This window comes from Balaenoptera ricei, chromosome 2, assembly GCF_028023285.1.
Source record: "Balaenoptera ricei isolate mBalRic1 chromosome 2, mBalRic1.hap2, whole genome shotgun sequence".
Taxonomy (NCBI): Eukaryota; Metazoa; Chordata; class Mammalia; order Artiodactyla; family Balaenopteridae; genus Balaenoptera; species Balaenoptera ricei.
This window is the reverse complement of record NC_082640.1, coordinates 36,214,952-36,237,639: the sequence shown is the minus strand read 5'-3', so window position 1 is coordinate 36,237,639 and position 22,688 is coordinate 36,214,952. Positions and strand designations below refer to the sequence as shown.

At 38.4% G+C, this 22,688-nt stretch overlaps 2 protein-coding genes across 8 annotated transcripts in view; one reads left to right on the top strand and one right to left on the bottom strand.

Moving 5' to 3' along the window:
• The window catches only part of TM6SF1 (transmembrane 6 superfamily member 1), a 53,970-nt gene that overhangs the window by 27,357 nt on the left and 3,925 nt on the right, over positions 1-22,688 (top strand). For 2 of the 6 annotated variants that reach the window (XM_059912347.1, XM_059912352.1), the window contains one exon: positions 53-1,598. The exons of 1 other annotated variant lie outside the window; for it this stretch is intronic. In XM_059912347.1, the coding sequence (XP_059768330.1) occupies positions 53-55 (3 nt within the window). In that variant the 3' untranslated portion in view covers positions 56-1,598. Of the gene's footprint in view, positions 1-52; positions 1,599-12,313; positions 12,523-20,300; positions 20,629-22,688 lie in introns of those variants that run through there. 3 more of the 6 variants (XR_009500724.1, XR_009500723.1, XM_059912350.1) reach the window with 3 other exon arrangements.
• The window catches only part of HDGFL3 (HDGF like 3), a 73,469-nt gene continuing 51,739 nt past the window's right edge, over positions 959-22,688 (bottom strand). Inside the window, exons 3-6 of one of the 2 annotated variants that reach the window (XM_059912357.1) lie at positions 17,346-17,484; positions 14,466-14,624; positions 10,368-10,514; positions 959-1,082 (exon numbers count right to left, since the gene is read on the bottom strand). In XM_059912357.1, the coding sequence (XP_059768340.1) occupies positions 1,077-1,082; positions 10,368-10,514; positions 14,466-14,624; positions 17,346-17,484 (451 nt within the window). In that variant the 3' untranslated portion in view covers positions 959-1,076. Of the gene's footprint in view, positions 1,083-2,648; positions 3,248-10,367; positions 10,515-14,465; positions 14,625-17,345; positions 17,485-22,688 lie in introns of those variants that run through there. The other variant, XM_059912359.1, reaches the window with a different exon arrangement.

Genomic DNA, 22,688 nt, shown 5'->3' with positions numbered 1-22,688 from the left:
TTTATTCTGTAAAAACAATACATTTTTTTGTTTTTGATTTTTTTTTTTACAGTAAACTTTTCAACTACAAACCTCGAATACGCGAAAGATGTTCCAAGGACAAGCATAACAGGATTGATAAAACCCAAACTGACTAAATGTGTTCTCACAATATAAGCTGGCATAAAAATAAATAAAATTTTCTATTATCACAATTGCAACAATAATGTACACATAATAATGGTTTGTGGATGAGTATTAACTATTCTAATTCTAGTTCCAAAAGAAAACAACAGATCATTTTAAAAGTCTATATTTAAAAGTCAATGCTTTGTCTTACTTCCCATAGGGCTACTGCTGATTCCAGCTTTAAAATGTAAAGTATCCAGCTTGAGTGGTTAGCTCAAATTGTATTGAGACTGGGAAAAAATAAATCATTGCCTTTATTTTGGAGTAACACAAAAGACTCACTAACTTCACATATAGAAACTGAGTTTGTGTACGTTAACAACATGAGTTTTGAGAAGTATAAGCTGTCAACTAGCTATTTCTAATACGGAATAGATATTTTACAATACGATTAAACTTTACACATGGCCTCAAAACTGAAGAACAATTTTAAGTTTATCTTCAATATGCCAACATTGTGTATCTAGGAATTGGTTCCTGGGTTCTGTCACAGAGAGGAAATCCCTTAAGCATTATGTTGAGTGGTCATTTTAAAAAATGCTAATTTATATTTAACTGAGTGTTTGGTGATGGTGGAGTAAAGGCAGGAGACTGATGAACATAACTGCCTTGATAAAGGATCCTAGACTTGTATAAGCTTGTGCAAAAATCTGGATAATCCTTAGTGGTTAAGGGCAACTTCATGCAACCAAATAACAAGAAATTAAATCAATAACCTTAAAAAAGGCTAAAATGTCTTTTTTCCCCCAAACACAACAGAGAGGAATGTGAATAATGTACATACAAACTGGGGTTCTGTCAATGACAACAAGGACTATGTGTTGGTTCATATCAAATCCAAGAATATTAGACAACCAAACGTATAACCTTCTTGTGGTTTTCTTAATATGCAGCATTCATTATGGTAGTTAGGTCTGAAAAAAAAGAAAGAAAACAAGCCTTTAGATGATTTTGGATATTCAGAATAAAAGCTATCCACACCTTTATAGTATATAACTGGGTTTTCTGAGATTCCAACCTGCACTGCGGCATTAACAATACTTAGCAAGAACAGCCCCTGAGGCTCTGCTTTATACCTATCAGTGCAAAAACCTAAAGGAACGACTAGGGCATTTTTAGTGCTCCATTAAGAAAAAAAAAAAAGGCTTCCCTGGTGGCGCAGTGGTTGAGAATCTGCCAATGCAGGGCACACGGGTTCGAGCCCTGGTCTGGGAGGATCCCACATGCCGCGGAGCAGCTAGGCCCGTGAGCCACAACTACTGAGCCTGCGCGTCTGGAGCCTGTGCTCCCAACAAGAGAGGCCGCGATAGTGAGAAGCCCGCGCACCGCAATGAAGAGTGGCCCCCGCTTGCCGCAACTAGAGAAAGCCCTCGCACAGAAACGAAGACCCAACACAGCCAAAAATAAATTATTAAATTAAAAAAAAAAAAGTCTAATTGGAAAGGGCACTGACAATGTAGCTAATATTAAGAAAAAAAGGGAAAAAAACCAATAAACTTTGTCTACTGTCTGGCAGGGAACAGAGTGCAGTAGCATGCACTCTGTACAACTCCAGTACTACGTATTGCTGGGATACATACAGTCCATGGAAAAATCAAGATAATCCATCTTTGTGAGGACTTTGGTGTCAGAAGGAAGGGTAAATTCCTGAAAATTTTAAAAGTATCTGAAGAGTATGCAGATTATTCTGTATAATATTTACAACTTAATTACTTGTGACATATGGCTCAAAGAAATACAAAAGTTAATAAAATCAAGATGTACAAAAAGAACGGAAGCCTAGATTTCTGTTAAAATTTAGATTACATCCATGTGACAAAGATAAAATATTTCCGTTTCCTAAAAGAATTATGTTTCAATCTGGGTCCCACTTTAAATTGTATCAGGTTACATTTCCCCACAGGGATGATATTTTTGTTTTCTTCATCATTATCCCAAATACATTAAACCCCTTAGTAATGTTCTCATGAGATGAATGAAAGAGGGAACTCGGGCCCCCAATATTTTTTCTAAAAACACCCTGCTTCAGCTCTTTACTTCACTGAGTGAATGAACTTGTTTGTAAGCATACACGTGCTCACTCATGGGTATGTTTTCACTTATGCAGCCAAAATCTATCCTGTACCGTACATAATACAATATACAAATAATTCCAGAACCTTCAAATAGGAAACGTTACTAAACCTACCATCCATTCAAGATGGCAGAAGTACATTTCTTAGCCTTCTTTGTTCCTACCAAAATGAGAAAGCCAATCAAATAAAAATTACATTTAAAATCTGTGAACTTGGAAGATTCAGTTGCCTGGTGACTCCTAACAAAGAAAAACACTAGAAATAAGATTATACTCACAGACTTTGGAGGATTTTCCTCCCTTATGAAGGAGGAAGACACCCATTGAAACAATGAAAAATTGTTAATCAACCAAAGAAAATTCTTTATAACAATGTCTTTTTATTAATATTAATGTGAAAGGCAATACATTCTATGTTTACATTGGTAGAAAATTCATAGTAACAACTACTCAATCCATGTTGAAGAGTATGTTTGGAACAGAGGGTCTGATGGCAGCCTCAGAATATTACTAGTGCTCCAAACAAAGTACAAGTGGTAGCAAAATGTGACTATAACTTTAAGGACATGCTTTTTGGGGGGTGGGGTCTTTAAACAAGGTGCTATCAAATGAGTACTTATAAAACCAAATTATAAATCTAATTTTTTTAACTTCTCATACCATAATCACTCTCTGTGCACCTGTGTGTGAAAATATATCTTGCTAATTCATAATGGTGAATGTTCTGGACACACTGTTCTGAGTATTTGCTAGACTGGAAGCCTCCTCCACGTAAGCGGCCAGAAGTTGTTCCTTATCGCGCTGGTTGCCATGCTCAGCGCCACACCACTTCTATACTGGATAATGGCTGGCTAATCCAATCAGATTCTCTCTTGAGGTATTTGAATATGAGGCACATTGAAAGGCTGTAGGGTGGCAGTGAAGCTGAAGGACACCCAGAACATAGTAAGCAGAAGTTATGAGGCAGGTGAAGTCATAGGATCATTTTATGGAGCACCAGTTTTACTGCAAAAAATGATGACAGATAAACTATGGTTATTCAGACTTGGGTATTTGGCACTTTGTCAAAAATAAATGAAATGAGCCTATTATTTCAAGGAAAATGGCAGTATTTGTCGCCAATGATAAAATCTGAGCTTTTAAGTGAAAATTAGAACTACATGTCTATATAAGACCACATTTTCTTCCTATACTTCAACCAGAATAACATATCACAACAGACTGAATCCAGAAGCAGATATGAGAATCCTGCCTGATGTCTTCTATTAAAGCAGACATTAAAGAGATTTTTCAAAATGTAAAACCGTACCATTTTTCTCAAAAAATTTTGGGGAAAATGCATTTTTCACAAAAACGTGTTATTTATACTAAGTAATGGGTTTATTATTACTTTAAAGGAATATCTTAAAATTTTGTTTTTATTTCTAATTAAGTAAATATCAATAGCTATATCAAAAACTCTTTGGGGCGCTCAATAACTTTTAAGAGTATTAAAGGGGTCCTGAGCCAGCTTGATGCACCACTGGCTTAGAATAAATGAGAATGAACGGTGAGAAATGAGACTGAAAAGATAAATTGGGGTTGGAGTGTGAAGGCCATTATATGCTGAAATAAGGAGTCTGGGCTTGATCTAGAGGGCAATGGCAAGACATAAGGAGGCAGCACTATATGGCAGGAAGAACAATAGGTCCAGAGTCAGAAGAATAAAGGTGTGAATATTGGTTAGTGGTTACAGTGAACTCTCTGGCTGTCCTCCCAACATTTATTCTATCCTATGCTCCTCCCCACAATTATGTGATAGCCTTGTGATTTGGGGACTTGACTCCAGCTCCAGGGATGGGGAGAACCTGACTGGTCTGAGCCAGTTCTAATCCCCTTGTTATCAGTGGTTGGTTCAGGGATGGGCAGCTTTCTGACATGGATCTCAATGATGGCTGCCTCCTGGTATTCATACCCTTGTGTAATACCTTCCCTTTGAGTGTGGGCTGGACCTTGTGACTTGCTTCTAATAAACAGAATGAGGCAAAAGTGATGGGATAACAAAAGACTGACTTCTGTGTTGCTAGCATTCTCTCTCTTGCTAATGAAGCCAGCTGCCATGCTGGAGTTGCCTTATGGAGAGACTCATGTGGCAAGCAACCAAGGGAGGCCTTTGGCCAACAGTCAATGAAGAACTGAAGCCCTCAGCCCAGTAAGCTGTGTGTAACCGAATCCTGCCAACAACTTTCTGAGTGAGCTTGGAAGAGGACCCCCCCCCGCCCCAGTTGAGCCTCAAAATGATCTGAGCCCCTGCTAATACTTTAAACTGCAGCTTTGGAGAGATCGAGATAGAGGTATCAACAAGTTACGTCTATTTGGATTCCTGACTCATAGAAAATGCTGTTTTAGGCCACTGAGTTTTGGGATAATTTGTCACATGGCAAGAGACAATAAAGCAGGTATATTATCTGCATGGCTTCCTGGCCACAAAGATTAGTCCCCTCCACTTCAAAGCCACGTGAGTCAAGAAGGGGAGCTCTAAGACTTCTGGAGCCTACCCCTTTCTGCCTCATGCTTCCACTAGCAGGGGTGAGGATGAAGGCAGAGGGCCTCTGGAAATAAAGGGTGTCTCAGAAGTCTGTGGGTTCCTTGTAAGAACCTCTTCTTTCCTTTCTTTACCAATATTCATAACTTAACACCACTATCTGCCTTGAGCCATCAATAATCCTTTTTCCCTATGCCCTTTATTCTTGCTTACTTCGGTTGCCACAAGATGGGCTCCAGAGCATCTATCACTTCCTGGACTCTCATCCTCAGTCACTTTATACATGTTCGTTTATAACCTCATCTCTTAAATGCTCCCACTGCCCCCAAACCAGATTCCTCAATCTCTTCCACTGGGCCCCTTGGAAATCATAGCCATCAGCAAATTTCCTAAATTCACGAGATATTTTACTCATCAACTTGTTCTAACTGAAACCTGGTTTCCACTGAAGATAGTGCTGCTTCTTTTCCTGCAACCCCCAGATGGTAACTATTTCCTTTGCCACAGCTCTTATACTACAGGCCCCCGAGGTAGGGAAGGTGTCCTTGATCTTAATGACTATTTCTCAGCTATTCTTCCTCTCCCTTGTGCTTCCATCCCCAGGAAGAACAATCCTTCTAGCTTTTAGTCTCAATATTGTGAACCACCACCCCTCCCTACTGCAGTCACCTCCAGACACCCCGGGTCACTCCCCCTTTCCCCTTGAAGAATTTAGCTCTGGCCCACTGTCATTCAATACCATAACTGCTGGATGTCAACATGCAGGGAGATCGTCTTTCCAATACTCTGGCCTCTTAAGTTCCTAGACTTCCTCTTCTCCAAAGATCTCATCTTCCACCTTACCTCAGTCACTCATTTCCATGGTTATTTCGTAGACAAGTGATTCTCAACCACTGAGAGTATTTGCAAATACTGTTTTAAGTCACTGTTTTTTTGGGGGGAATTATGGGAACATTTTAGGTTATTATAAGAACTTGGAGGTCCTGTGGCATTTAATGGGCAGGGGTCAAGGGTACTAAATGTCCTGCGATGTGAACAGTGCTCACACAACGAAAAACTGTCCCACTCAAAATACCAAACTCACCTGCACTGTCATCAGCACCTACTGCCACCCTTCCGCAGTTTGATCTAAACATCTTCCTATTCTATCTCCACTTATCTTTCCAGCTCGCTCCCTTTATCCAGTACTCCAACTCCAAGAATTCTTGGATATGCAAAATCTGTTGATCCTATCTCCTTCCTCACATCCTTATTTCCCTCTGAACATATTTTGGATTCCATGGGTCCATCATTATAATTAATCCCTTCCTTGCATACACCCGCAACTCCCTTGTCTTGAACCTCCTTTATTCTCTGGGCAAGCGCCAATTCTAGTTAAATGCAATTCTCTGCCACTCCGTGATTGCACAATTGAATATGCCTGGAGAAAAACACATAGCCATCTGACCGTTCTCACTTTAAATTCATGACCACTAACCTCATGTGGGCCCTTACTGCTGTCTGGCAATTCAACTTCATTTCCCAAGTCCAATCACTCTTCTGTTCTTCTAAGTAACTATTTTATCCCTTTTCCTCTCTCTTTAAACTTTCAACACTTCTTCCTGTTCTCACTCCCAAATGTTAACCTTGCTTCCTAAGAAGATAAAAGCAATCAGATGAGAACTTTTGCACGCTCTCACCCCAAGTACTCATTTACCTGCCCCTGTGCCCACTCTGCATTTCCTCCTGCTTCAGTGGATGGAGTAAGGTAACCCTTCCGGATGTGCACTAGATTTTATGCCTTCTTGCCTTCTGAAGGGCACTACTGTGGCAATTTTTTCTTACATTATTATTTTGTGATCATTCCATATTTGGATCATTCTGATCAGCATATGTGCTGTATATTCTCCCATCAAGAAAAAAAAGCCCCTCTGACCTTCTATCCTGGACCATGTCTATTAAATATTTGAAAAAAAAATTAGGCTACTTGCCCTACAAGATATCAGGACACATTATAAAGCTACTAAAATTTAAGAAAGTTTAGTACTGACCAAAGGAACAGAATAGAGAACCCAGAGAGAGACCCATGGCTATATGACAGATGACACTGCAGATCAGAGAGGAAAGGAGAGACTATTTAATAAATGGTGCTGGTTAAATGGTTATGCTATGGGGAAAATGCAGTGGGAGCCTATCTCATACCATACACAAAAATCAATTCCAGATGGATTAAACACTGAAATGTTAAGAACAAAACTTTACAATTTTAAAAGGAAATACAGGAGAATACCTTTCTGACTTTGAGATAGGAAAAGACTTCTTAAACAAGACAGAAAAACGATAACCATAACAAGAAAAGTTTGATACATTTGACTACAATAAAATTAAGAAAGTCTGTTCACTAACAGCTTAGAGAAGATATCTGCAATGCATATGACCACCCATAGTAGTCAGAATCCAGAATATGTAAAGGAGTCCTACAAGTCAGTAAGAAAAGAAGTCCAACAGGAAAATGGGCAAAATACCAAAATCAAGCACTGCACAGAAGAGGAAACAAAGGTGGTCAATAAACATGTGAAAAGAGGCTCAACTTCATTATTGATCAAAGAATCACAAATTTAGACTATAATTTACATCCACTATATTGGCAAAAATTTTAAAGTCTGACAATTCCCAGTTAGTCACAGGGAACTCATACACTGACGGTGGGAGTATACACGGGTCCAACAACTTAGGAAAATAATTTGGCATTACCTTGTAAAGTTAAAAACCTTAAACTCATGACTCAGCATGTCCAGTGTGAGTTTACATACCCTAAAGAAACTCTTGCATATGTGCATTAGCTCAAAAATGAGCAAAATTAAATTATTATTTAAGTATATACGTATATGTTAGGTATGAGCTAAAATTCTGAAAATGAAAAGAAATAATAAATACAACGCTAGTGGTTATCTCTGGGTAGGAAGAAGATAGGATGGGGAAGAACATGTATATAGATACAAGTTATTGTTATGTTCTAGTTTTGGCTGAGTGGTAGGGTCTCTGGTATTCATTAAATTACCATGCTTACTACTTTATTTTTATATTATATATATATATCCTTTTGTGTATAAAATTATATTATTAGAAACAGGTTAAAAATAAAAAGATCTCAGGCTCTTGCTTCAAATTCAGGCTCTGACTAGCTGTGTGACCCTGGGCCAATCCTTTCAGCTTCAGTTTCCCCAGCTACAAAATGAAGATAACACCTGCACCTACCTCCTGGGATTTGTATGAGGATCAAATGCATGTACAGCATTTAGCACAGTATGTGGCACATGGTAAAAATGTTAGCCACTACTACTCTGACTCTGCTGCTGTTGTTACTTCTAGTAGCAACTATCTTCTGAGGTGCTTTCAAGTTATTAAAGTAGAAATGGTTTTATTAAATTAGAAAAATGAATCTACAATGCAAGAGCTACAGAGTGAGAAGTCATCAGTAATACATAACAGCTGAAACCACATGAGTGCATAAGATGGAAACAGGGGAAGCTTTCAGACTGGAAGTGTGCCAAGACAGCCTAGAGAAAAGTGCTCTAGAAGGAGACTGAGGAGCCACTGGGAGAGAAAGCAGAAGAGACTGGTGACCTGGAGGCAAAGTCAGGAGGAGAAAGTGGCTAATGGTATTAAATGCTGCAGAGTAAAATAAAGACTAAAGGAGACACTGGATTTGGCAATGAGAGGATCACTAGGAACTTTTACAAGAGCAGTTTCCATGAACTGGTCAAAGAAGAAACAAGAGTGCCACGGGTTAAGGTAGCGGTCCCCAAACTATTTGGCACCAGGGACTGGGTTTCATGGAAGACAATTTTTCCACGGACCGGGGTGCGGGGGGTGGGGGGAGATGGTTCAGGCGGTAACGCGAGCAATGGGGAGCGAGCAATGGGGAGCGAGCAATGGGGAGCGGCAGATGAAGCTTCCCTGCTCGCCCGCCGCTCACCTCCTGCTGTGCAGCCCAGTTCCTAACAGGTCTCTGACTGACAGGTAGCGGTCCACGGCCTGGGGGTTGGGGAACCCTGGGTTAAGGCATGAGTAGCTGAGAAAATGGACCCTGGGAGAAGAAAGAACTCTTTTAAGAAATTAGAGATGAAGAGAAAGGTGAAAAGAGTAGGATACATGGTGGAAGGGAGGTATCTTTAAGGTTAAGGGAGACCTGATACTGTTTATAGGCAGAGAGTAAGGAGCCAGCAGAAAAGAAAGTAAAAGTATAGGAGAGAAAGGGGACCACTGATGGGGTGTAGCCTTGGAGAAAGCAGGAGATGATATTCTGGACTCTGGTGATAGGAAGGTGCAGATTAGTGCTTCTCTTTAATGTGCATATGAATGACTTCGGCGGTTAGTTAAAATGCAGATTCTGATTCGATAGCTCTGGGGTTGAGCCTGGATTCTGCATTTCTAACAAGCCCCCAGGTGATGTTGATGCTACCTGTCTGCAGACCACACACTGAGTAGTACGGGTGTAAACTACCTCTTCCTCTGTCACGGGAAGTACAGCTAGAAATGGTATTGGCAGTAAAGGGGAGACAAGTTGAGGGAGTTTTTGCTATATACATATTGAAGTTACCTAGGATGAAGGAAGATAGCAGGTGAGATAAAAAGAAAATCAAATCCAAGTCAGGTACTCAAGCCTTTAGTGACTGTTAGCAGCTCTGTGTCCCTGGGAGGGCTGCAGGCAAAGGTAATGATAGAGGACTATTTATTGGAGAGAGGTCAAGAGAAGGAAGACAGGCAGAGGATGAAGTAAACTGAGCTGGGTGAGAGAAACAAGGGAATAAACAGAATCATAACTTGGGAAAAATTATGGGTAACTGGAAGCAGGAGGAGACAGTTGAGAGGTAAACAGTAATGACAAGAGTTAGCAAGAACTCAGCTGAAACCAGAATTTAACTAAAGAGTAATAATAATTTATTTTATCAGTATTGTTTTAAAATGATTTGCCGCTGTCCAATTAGTCTTCATAAAGACTCATGGAAAATGACCAGGGACAAAATCTGCCTTCACTAAAACTTTTACAAAAGTGGACTTGCCTGTGACTTTGAAGTTAACAGAGGTTAACAAAAGTTAACAAGATTCAAAGTGTACAAGTTTTCCCCTTGGTTACTTTAAACATTAATATTCACATATAGCTTGAATATTTAAATGTTTATAATCCCCATGGGTATATTAAATTACATACTGCTTCTAAGAAAGAAGCAGCAGTATAAAATACCCTATTTTGAACATGCCATTCATTTTATAAGAAATACAACTGTCAAATTCTGAGGTGGCATTTCATAATTTCAATACTTCATGCCTGACTTCTAAAAAACTCTCCAGGTGCTGAAGTTAGTTTAAAAAAGAATAAACCTGTCAGAGTTCCAAACTGATAGACAGGTGTAATTCCCACCCAGCTCTCTTTTGTTCTCAGACTCTAAGCATCCGATCACTTATTCAGGAGCTGTGAGTGAATGTATATGTCAAGCTGAGAATGTTTCTCCATTTACTAAGGCAACGTTTACTAATGCTGAGATATGAAACCTGTTCTGAGGCAAAATGTCTTCTAAGTTAATAGGAAGATAAGAGAAATTACGGGTATATTCTTACCCCTTCACTGGTTTTTTGCAAGTCTGAAGTTGTGTTTCTTGTGTCATTGCCGGCATCTCCACCCTCAGAGCTGCTTTTATTTTCTTCTTCTTTGCAGTCCTTGTCATCTTCATCTCCTGGAGATTTCCGGGACTGTTTGGAGGATTTCTAAATATTTAGACAAGTTGAAAAGTACAGTCAAAAGTAGAAACCCAAATGCACAAATATAAGTAAGAAATGTAGAAGTAGCTGACCTATATCCAGTCTTTGTGGCTTGATACAGGATATACCAATACAACATGGCAGTGTGCCATGACTGAGCTAGGTGACCTTGGACAAGTCATTTCACCTCACGGGGCCTCAGTTTAACCAGCTGGAAAGGAAGTAGAGGTGGACTAGATAACCTTCTAGTTCTTTCCAGCAGTGTGATATTAAAAGCAGAAAATAGAGATTCACATACCTGGAACACTGTCAATGAATAAATATAGCTGACGGACACCACTCTAGGAAGGCTACAAAGCTAGAAGGCACCCTAAAGGTCTCCTTGTCCCTCCCCATCATTTCACAGTAGAATGTTAGGTCCAGAGAAGCAAGGTAAACTATCTAGGATACTATATGGATATTCATGTTGGAACACTTATGGAAGCTGTTTGGTTAATGGTATACATGGAATGATCTTGACAAAACTTTTCTATCACTAAATGATATGAATTAACTTTAATCTTTTAAATTATGGATAGTTATTTAAGAACTCAAGGCCACACTGGTAAACTAGCCCTTTTTTTCTTATCAACTTGCATTTGAAACCAAGATGAACTCTACAGTGAAGATGAAAATACAATTATAGTTCGCAGCCAGCGCTGCTTTGCAGAACAGCATTACAGTGATCAAAAGCTGGCCCCACTGTGCACCTTTAAGAAAATAAAATGTAGCATTTCACTTACATTTCCTTTTTGAGAAATTTTATGAATCTTTAAGCACATGGCAAATAACATCTAAGGCAAAACTCATTAAGGCAAGTCACTTTTGGTCTTACAGAAATGAATTAGCAAATCTGAGCTTCCTGAGACAATCAATATTTTAAAATGCAACTTTCAAAGAGAAAATATCTTCTAGCTATGTGATAGAATATGTAATTACATTGCTTCTATTTTACTTAACTGAAACTACCAACCAAGCCCAAAATGTCAGTTTAAAATGACTCCATTTTTACTTTTTACAAGGAGGGGAAAGCAGGGATTTAATAATCCAAACATGGAGTGCCTGGAGTTAAAGCTTAGATCAAGTACGATGATATAAAAAGTGAAATACTTTTGTTTTCCTAGTAAATACAGTATAATTATTGAAATGCAGTAGTTGCTTTATATAGTAATTCTCAAGTAATAGTCCTTGACTTGCAGTTCTTACAGATAATAAGGCAGAACTCCCTAAAATTTATAGCGCTTACAAAGGATACTTACGAGTAATCCTACAAGTGAGTTTTTAAGCTTTATAATTTGATATACATAGACTAGAATTAGGGCATTACTATGTTTTGCTAATGAGTCACATTCGGTATTCTACTAAGAAATCTGGCTGCCAAGCTATATTTGGTAACCTTAGAAAGCTCTTACTGTGCTTATGCAGATCGTCGCAATTCCTGTAATTTTGGGGAAGGACCCTTCATCAGTTTCATCAATATGGTTTTGAATTGGTTGTGTGTCCAACTGTTGCTATCTTTGGTTTTTAACTAAGATACTAACGGTTTACTATCATCATCAGTTTAGTTTGTTGTGAGGCTCTCTGATTAGCCCTACTTTATACAGTAAATAACTTGCATGCAAAATACTTTTTGCTTATAATTTTCTAGTATCTGTTATGGCTCAAATATGAATCACACATACACTTACTGCTAAAATGATATATACATAACCTCCCTCAAATGTGCTTATACTATGGCTCTTCATTATGAACTTTTTTTTCCACAGAAAAACAGAATTAGGTGAGGTAGAGGGAAAGTGGGACTTCTCCCTCAACCTAACTTGGATGCAGTCAAAAAAGTCTGTGAACCAAAAGTTTAGTGGTAAAGGAAGATTATTCAACTTTAAGAAACAGATGTAAAAAAAATCACCATATTCAACAAAAAGGAAGCATTTGGGGAGCCAAAGAGAGCAGTGAGGTTATATGAGGTAAGTGGTTCTCTAAATGTGGTTCCCAGATCAGCAACATCAGCTCACTGGATATTTAATTCCCCACCCTGGACCCCGCCCTAGACCTACTAAAATAGAAAATGGTGGGGGGTGCCGACACTCAGCAATAAGTGTTTTAACAAGCCCTCCAGGTGACTCTGATGCATGCAAAAGTTTGAGAACTATTGTGCTAGGTTACTCAGTTGATATTGAAAATTAAAAATCATGGTTCTTAAGTGATCATGAAAGTTGTGATCTTGAAGGAAAGCAAAGGAAATGATTCTTTAATTTAAAATCGATAAGCCTTAGTAAGTAAAGTATGTCTTTACCTCTTCACTACTTTAAATTATAAATCCACCCCGGGTATGAGCCCTATTACTTCTGGCTTTCACAAGAGTGATGAAATAATGACATTTAAAAGCCACATATCCACACTATTAAATACCTCAGGTACCTTAGAGAGCTTAGATAATTTAGGGTGGTGCAACACATTACATAGAAGCTCAGCAGGCAATCATAAACTAAATTCAATTCAATTGGGTGTTTAAATGAAGTCCAAAACGTTAAAAGAAATTCAGCTTAAAAAATAACCCCCATGGAACATACAGTCTGTTAGAGAAAATTCTAATTATTTTGTTGCCATTTGCAAACTTTACCCCCATTTAAGGCAGATACCATGTTTTTCATTAGGTGTACAGGAAGTAACATGCATTCATACAATTTTACCCGTATGCCAGTGGGGTGGATTTTATAGACTGTAAAATAAAATGTTGATAGTCTAAGAAACCCTTGATACTTGTTTTAAGGAATTTCCTAAGTATATCCAGCCACTAAATACCAGAGTCTAAATGGAAGTAATTTGTCCAAGTATTCAACTGTGTGACAGACCAATTGCAACAAAACTTGTACCCACCTTTATCTTCAAAGATCCATCTACCTTGCTTTAAGTTTCTAAAAGGTGAACAATTTCCACAATATCATAGTTTTTTCAGTTGTATTTCTAAATTACTGTATGAAAAACCTAAACCTTCAATTTGTAAATCAAGGATCATGTCACGCCTCCAATAAATTATTGTTACATCTGGAATAAAATTCAAACTCCTTAACATGGCATGCCAGTCTCCATTATTTAGCCCTTGCCTGTCTCTGCCTTCTTTCAATCCAGGGCATGTCAAATTCTTCCTTCCCTCAGAGCTTTGCTGCTCTGCCACATGTGCTCTTCGTCCCATGCTCTTCTTTCAGGTCTCAGCATAAATTTCATCTTTTTGGAAAGGCCCGGCCACTCTATCTAAATAGATACACTTATTCTGTTGTTCCCTGCTCCCATTCATTTCCTTCATAGCCCTTTCAGAATTTACAGTTATTTATTATTTGTTTTTTAACTCTGTGTTTCCACCCCCCCCAATCCACTGTATTGTAAGTTACAGGAGGGTAGGAATGGCGTTGGATTTACTCACCACTATCTACCTAGTACAAGTGTCTGACATAGAATAGGTGACCTGGAAATATGAGAGCTGAACAAATAAAGAGCCAAAGCACATTCTTTAAAGCAGAGAGACAAGAAAGAGTCTATCTTTATATTTACATCTATAATACTAGACATAGTCCTAAATTGTACTGAGTCTCTTATATTCCTAAATTCTTCAGGGCTCACCTGGGGGTTGTTGTAAGAGGAATACCTATTCTTACATCCTTGATTAAAGAACAGTCCTCCTCCAACGGAGAAGGTGCTATTTTCAGGGTCTATAGCCCTTATGAGTCAATACCAGTTACCCTCACATCTAAGATCACCTGGTCTTATTCCCCTCAGATATATTACTGTCTCTAAAGGCAGAGGCTCCACAGAGCTAATATATTTCTATGTGCCCAGTGAATGAATTAAAAGTAATCTAAAAACCTTTAATGAATATGCATACAGCATTAACAACAATGGAAAAGGTTTCTCAGTAACCTTTGAAGTGTAAGACTTTTTCCGTTTTGAGCCTGCTTTTTCATTCTTTCTTTTGCCTTTTCCATCTTCTTCTACTCTATCACCTTCTTCCTCACTGCTTGCATCTGCAGTATTCCCGCCTTCTCCCTCGGTTTCTGAAGAGCTCTGTTGCTGAATTGCCTAAGAGATAATAAAATATTAGCTAATTACATTTTTGAAAAATAGCAAAGACTACAGACTATGAAAAGAATCATTCTATTCTAATTAGAAGAAGTTCAGCTTACTCAAGATTTTCAAAATAAACGGCTGTCAACTTCAATTTTCCAGTGACCAATTGACATGAACCCTCTTAAGGTGAAAGAATTACAGGCATACCTCGGAGATACTGCAGGTTCAGTTCCAGACCACCGCAATAAAGCAAATATCACGATAAAGCAAGTCACATGAATTTTTTGGTTCCCCAGTGCATATAAAAGTTATGTTTATACTAAACTGTAGCCTATTAAGTTTGCAGTAGCATTATGTCTATAAAAACAATGTGTATACCTTAATTTAAAAATATTTTATTGCTAAAAAATGCTAACCATCATCTGAGCCTTCAGCGAGTCCTCATCATTTTTGCTGGTGGACGGTCAGCCATGCTGATGGTTGCTGACTGGTCAGGGTGGTGGCTGCTGAAGGCTGGGAGGCTGTGGCAACTTCTTAAAATAAGACAACAGTGAAGTTTGCAGTATCAATTGACAAATGATTTCTCTGTAGCAGGCAATGCAGCTGGATAGCATTTTACCCACCATAGAATTTCTTTCAAAATTGGAGTCAGTCCTCTTAAACCCTGTCACCACTTTATCAACTAAGTTTATATAATATTCTGAATCCTTTGTGGTCATGTCAACAATCTTCACAGCATCTTCACCAGGAGTAGCTTTCATCTCAAGAAACTACACTCTGCTCATCCATAAGAAGCAATTCCTTATTGATTCAAGTTTTAGCAGGAGTTTGCAACAATTTAGTTACATCTCCAGGCTCTGCTTCTAATTCTAATTCTCTTGCCATTTCCACCACATCTGCAGTTCCTTCCTCCACTGAAGTCTTGAAACCCTCCAAGTCATCCATGAGGTTTGGAATCCACTTCTTCCAAACTCCTGTTAATGTTGATATTCTGACCTCTTCCTATGAATCATGAATGTTCTTAATGGCATCTAGAATGGTGAATACTTTCCAGAAGGTTTTCAACTGACTTTTGCCCAGCTCCATCAGAGGAATCATCATCTACGGCAGCTATAGCCTTACAAAATGTATTTCTTAAATAATAAACTTGAAATCTAAATTACTCTTTGATCCATGGCTGCAGAATGGATGTTGTGTTAGGAGGCATGAAAACAACACTGATCTCATTGTACATCTCCATTAGAGCTTCTGGGTGACCAGGTGCATTGTCAACGAGCAGTAATATCAAGATTTTCAAAGGAATCTTTTTTTCTGAGCAGTAGGTCTCAACGGTGGGCTTAAAATATTTAGTATACCATGTTGTCAATAGACTGTGCTGTCATCCAGGCTTTGGTGTTCCATTTATAAAACACAGGCAGAGGAGATTCAGCATAATTCTTAAGGGCCCTAGGATTTCTAGAATTTCAATGAGCACTGGCTTCAACTGAAAGTCACCAGTTGCATTAGCTCCTAACAAGAGTCAGCTTGTCCTCTGAGGCTTTGAAGTCAGGCACAGACTTCTCCTCTCTAGCTATGAAAGTCCTAGATGGCATCTTCCAATAGAAGGCCGTTTCATCTACATTGAAAATCTGTTGTTTAATGTAGCCACCTTCATTAATTATCTTAGCTAGATCTTCTGGATAACTTGCTGCAGCTTCTACATCAGCACTTGCTGCTTCACCTTGCACTTTTATGTTATAGAAATGGCTTCTTTCCTTAAACCTCTGGCATCAACCTCGGCTAGCTTCAAACTTTTCTTCTGCACTTCCTCACCTCTCTTAGTGTTCAGAGAATCGAAGAGAGTTAAGGCCTTCTCTAGATTAGGCTTTAGCTTAAGGGAATGTTGTGGCCGGTTTGATCTTCTATCCAGACTACTCAAACCTTCTCCACAGCAGCAATAAGGCTGTTTTGCTTTCTTATTATTCATGTGTTCACCAGAGTAGTACTTTTAAATTCTTTCAAGAACTTTTCCCTTGCATTCACAACTTGGCTAACTGCTTGGCTCCAAGAGGCCTAGCTTTCGGCCTATTCCAGTTTTCAACATGCCTTCCTCACTAAGCTTAATCATTTCTAAGCTTTTGATTTAAAATAAGAGATGTGTGATTTTTCCTTTCACCTGAATACTTAAGATGCCATTGCAGGGTTATTAACTGGCCCAGCTTCAATACTGTTGTGTCTCAGGGGATAGGGAGGCTCAAGGAGAGGGAGAAAGGGGAACGGCTGATCAGTGGCACAGTCAGAACACACACAACATTATCAATTAAGTTCACTGTCTTATATGGATGTAGTTTGTGGTGCCCCAAAACAATTATAATAGTAACATCAAAGAGCACTGATCACAAGTCACTATAACAAATATAAGAATAATGAAAAAGTTTGAAATATTGAGAGAATTACCAAAATGTGATGCCAAGACATGAGGTGAGCAAAAGCTGTTGGAAAAATGGGGCCAACAGGCTTGCTCAATGCAGGGTTGCCACAAACCTTTGATTTGTAAAAAATGCAGTATCTGTGAACTGCAACAGAGCAAGGTATGCCTGTACATTTAATCCAAAATGCTACTGGAGCCAGAAACAATTCTGACTTCAAATGGGTGGTGGGTAATCATTAGTACAAAGGACATATAAGAAAGATCCAAAAAAGAATTAAAATAAAAAATGAGATGTAGCAAGTGATAATGAAGTAAACCATCACCTGGTATCCAGTAAACTTTACTCCTGGGTTATTTTCTATTTCCCACAATCCTTCATTAAATCCTTTCCGTTTGTTTGACTTTCCAAACTTGTCTTTGTATTCCTTATAAGGGAAAAGGTCTTTGGGACCTAGAAATGCACTGCAGAGATATATTAGAAAGAGATTTGATATTTTGACCTTCAAATGTAAGATATTTTTAATATCAACTCAAGTGTCAGAGCATATTTTAGTAAATACATTAAAAGTATATATAAACCCTCTCAGTTAGACACATATCACAAGATGTTTTGCAAATAGATTTCAAGGTAGAAAAAATAGACAGCTAGGTATGCAAGCCAGCAACCCTGGATGGTGCTACTTTGATTTTACTTTTAAATTACTAATTTCTTTTTTGTTTTGAAATTGATTTTTAGTTAAACTACTTTAAAAGTAGTTTTAAAAATGTCTACTTTGACCACTTAAATCATCATCTTAAACTAAGACTTACCTATGCTAATCTTTCATAGGTAAGGGTTTTGTAAGACTCACAGTAAAAACATAAACACTGGATTAAAAAATGATTTTAACTCTATATGCCACATTAGTGTATTTATTCACTATTATTTCTATAAATTAAAAAAGCATTAGTGTTTAATGAGGCACTACACAAGAAAAAAATTAGAAGTGGCAAAGTAGATAGAATCTTATCCAATTTAAACCTTATCCTAAATTAGTCATAATTATGAAAAGAAAATGAGTTAGAATAAATCCTGGGGCTTGCTAATAGATCTGAGCATTTTAACTAGAGTCTTCAGCATTATTATCTATGATATTAACCTGGTGAATGAGATGGTGGAGGCCCACATGCTGGCTGAGACTCATTTCAAACTAAGATTCATTTATTCAACAAATTTTATCGAACATCTCTAATGTGTCAGGCACTATTCCAGAGGTGCTGGGGATTCTTCAGGGAACAAAGAGATGAATGTCTCTGCCTTCATGGAGCATACACTCTAGTAGCAAGGGTAGGGGTCTAGACAATAAAGAAGATAAATAAATAAAATACATAGTACTGTGTGCTGAAAATAAATCAATAAATATATAGATGAAGCAGAGGAGGGGGATGGTTAAGGACTGGGGTGGATTTTACAGTTTTAGAAATACAGATCAAGAAGGAAGGCCTCACTGAAAAGGGAACATCTAAGAACTGAAGGGGGTGAAGGAAGAACCCATGCAGTTATCTGGGGAAGAGTAGAGCAGACTGAAGGAAGAGCAAGTACAACAGACCCTGAGGTGGGACAATGCCTAGTGTGTCTGAAAAATTAAGAGGCCAGTGTGGCTAGACTGAAATGAGTGAAGAGAGAGCTGTGTGAGATGAGGTCAGAGAGGTAACAGGGTGGGAGCACAGATTATGTCAGGCCTTGGAGGCCACTACAAAGGCTTTGAGTCACATGGGAAGCCATCAAAGGTTTTGAGAAGTGACAATTTGTGTTTTAACAGTGTCACTTTGGCTGCTGTGTTGAAAACACACTGAAGAGCTGGGTACTAGGGTAGAAGCAGAGAGACTAATTAGGCTACTGAAGTAACAGTGGTGACTTGGATCAGTTGTAAGCAGTGCAGTTGGTGAGAGGTGGCTGGATTCTGAACTCACTCTCAAGAAAAGAGCCAAGGTATTTGTTAATGGGCTAGATATGGCACGTCAGAGAGAGGGTGGAACTGAGGATATCTCCAAGGTTTTAGATTGAGCAATTAGAAGAATGCAGTTGATATTTACTGAAATGGAAAGATTTTTGAGAGAACAAGATTTGAAGGTGAAAAGCTTAGTTTTGGATACTGAATTTGAAAACTTGGTTAGATATCCCAGTGAAGATGTCAAGTAGGCAACTGGGCAGGTGATTCTGTAATTCAGGGGAAAGGTCTGTGCTGGAGATATATATTTGGAACTTATCAGCAGAGACGATGTTGAAAGCTTTGAGACCATAGGTTAACAGTTTACTGCTGATTTTTATAAATTCCATTTTCTGACTGGATCTTAGTACTGATCCCTTCCTTACACTGCCCAGCTGGTCAAGAATTCAAGTTGATAAAAATCACCTGAGGAAGCTTTCTGACCCCCCAATCACCAAACTTTCCTTGACTGTTCACCTTTAATCGTTCAGCATGACTGCATTTCACTGAATCCAGAGATAGTTTATCAGGATACTGGACATTCTAACCAAATGCCTGACAAACTGAGCATGAGAAGGAAATGTGACTTTGGGTACGGTGATTTCACTTTTAGAGCAATTTGACATGAATTATTAGACTGTGGCTTTTGACCTTTCTCCAGTCCTTGACTCTATGTATAGGAATTAATTGTGGGCTAAGCTGCCTGAGGTTCACGTCAGCTACAGATGCTAACCAGAGCTTGTCTGTACTTTAATTATGCCACAGGAGTCAAGGTTAATGATTCAACTGGCCATGTTAGCTGTTGCCAGAAAAAGGAACACTGAATGAGCTATTCTAAAACAAGTTCTTGTTTTTCATAGACAATCTTGGTTTTTCCTGGATTATAGATAATTCCACAAATCAAATCCCCTCTCAATTGGTTAACTTTGCTGTACGTTTTATAAATTTTAAAGGGTAGGCCAGAAAATAGAATTGTTCAAAGTTACATGCTCTAAGGATGTTATTTTTTTTCCTGACAAAGGCTGCCTTGAAAATTGTCCAGATTAAAACTACTGGGGTAAAGTTATATGGAGCAGAAGAAATTGGGGCTCCAATCACCTACCTGTCTGAGCAACAGATTCAAAGAAACTGGGGCTCCAATCACCTATCTGTGTAAGCAACAGATTCAAAGCCATGTTCTGAGGAAAATTCTGGTCCTGCCTTGGGGTGCTCCTGCTGACACAGTTTTCTTGTTAAGTTCCTCACCTTCCACATACTTTCCCCCCCCTTTCATTTATTTCATTTAATCAATTTTAATTCATTCAACAGCTAGTTTTAGACACTCCCGAAGTCATTCTACGAGGCCACCATCACCCTGATACCAAAACCAGACAAAGATACTACAAAAAAAGAAAATTACAGACCAATATCACTGATGAATATAGATGCAAAAATCCTCAACAAAATACTAGCAAACAGAATGCAACAACACATTAAAAGGATCATACACCATGATCAAGTGGGATTTATCCCTGGGATGCAAGGATTCTTCAGTATACCCAAATCAATCAATGTGATACACCATATTAACAAATTGAAGAAGAAAAACCATATGATCATCTCAACAGATGCAGAAAAAGCTTTTGACAAAATTCATCACCCACTTATGATAAAAACTCTCCAGAAAGTGGGCACACAGGGAACATGCCTCAACATAATAAAGGCCATATATGACAAACCCAGAGCAAACATCATTCTCAATGGTGAAAAACTGAAAACATTTCCTCTAAGATCAGGAACGAGACAAGGATGTCCACTCTTGCCACTATTATTCAACCTAGTTTTAGAAGTCCTAGCCACGGCAATCAGAGAAGAAAAAGAAATAAAAGGAATACAAATTGGAAAAGAAGAAGTGAAACTGTCACTGTGCAGATGACATGATACTATACATAGAGAGTCCTAAAGATGCCACCAGAATACTACTAGAGCTAATCAATGAATTGGGTAAAGTTGCAGGATACAAAATTAATGCACAGAAATCTCTTGCATTCCTATACACTAATGATGAAAAATCTGAAAGAGAAATTAAGGAAACACTCCCATTTACCATTGCAACAAAAAGAATAAAATACCTAGGAATAAACCTACCTGGTGAGACAAAAGACCTGTATGCAGAACACTATAAGATAAGACACTGATGAAAGAAATTAAAGATGATACCAACAAATGGAGAGATATACCATGTTCTTAGATTGGAGGAATCAATATTGTGAAAATGACTATACTACCCAAAGCAATCTACAGATTCAATGCAACCCCTATGAAGTTACCAATGGCATTTTTTACGGAACTAGGACAAAAAATCTTAAAATTTGTATGGAGACACAAAAGACCCCGAATAGCCAAAGCAGTCCTGAGGGAAAAAAACGGAGCTGGAGGAATCAGACTCCCTGACTTCAGACTATGCTACAAAGCTACAGTAATCAAGGCAATATGGTACTGGCACAAAAACAGAAACACAGATCAATGGAACAAGATAGAAAGCCCAGAGATAAACCCACACACCTATGGTCAACTAATCTATGACAAAGGAGGCAAGGATATGCAATGGAGAAAAGACAGTCTCTTCAGTAAGTGGTGCTGGGAAAACTGGACAGCTACATGTAAAAGAATGAAATTAGAACACTCCCTAACACCATACACAAAAATACACTCAAAATGGATTAGAGACCTAAATGTAAGACCGGACACTGTAAAACTCTTAGAGGAAAACATAGGAAGAACACTCTTTGACATAAATCACAGTAAGATCTTTTTTGATCCACCTCCTAGAGTAATGGAAATAAAAACAAAAATAAACAAATGGGACCTAATGAAACTTCAAAGCTTTTGCAAAGCAAAGGAAATCATAAACAAGATGAAAAGACAACCCTCAGAATGGGAGAAAATATTTGCAAACAAATCAATGGACAAGGGATTAATCTCCAAAATATATAAACAGCTCATGCAACTCAATACTAAAAAAACAAACCCAATCCAAAAATGGGCAGAAGACCTAAATAGACATTTCTCCAAAGAAGACATACAGATGGCCAAGAAGCACATGAAAAGCTGCTCAACATCACTAATTATTAGAGAAATGCAAATCAAAACTGCAATGAGGTATCACCTCACACCAGTCAGAATGGGCATCATCGGAAAGTCTACAGACAACAAATGCTGGAGAGGATGTGGAGAAAAGGGAACCCTCTTGCACTGTTGGTGGGAATGTAAATTGATAGAGCCACTAAGGATAACAGTATGGAGGTTCCTTAAAAAACTAAAAATAGAATTACCTTATGATCCAGCAAACCCACTACTGGGCATATACCCAGAGAAAACCATAATTCAAAAAGACACATGCACCCCAATGTTCACTGCAGCACTATTTACAATAGCCAGGTCATGGAAGCAACCTAAATGCCCATCAACAGACGAATGGATCAAGAAGATGTGGTACATATATACAATGGAATATTACTCAGCCATAAAAAGGAACGAAATTGGGTCATTTGTTGAGACGTGGATGGATCTAGAGACTGTCATGCAGAGTGAAGTAAGTCAGAAAGAGAAAAACAAATATCGTATATTAACGCATATATGTGGAACCTAGAAAAATGGTACACATGAATCGGTTTGCAGGGCAGAAATTGAGACACAGATGTAGAGAACAAACGT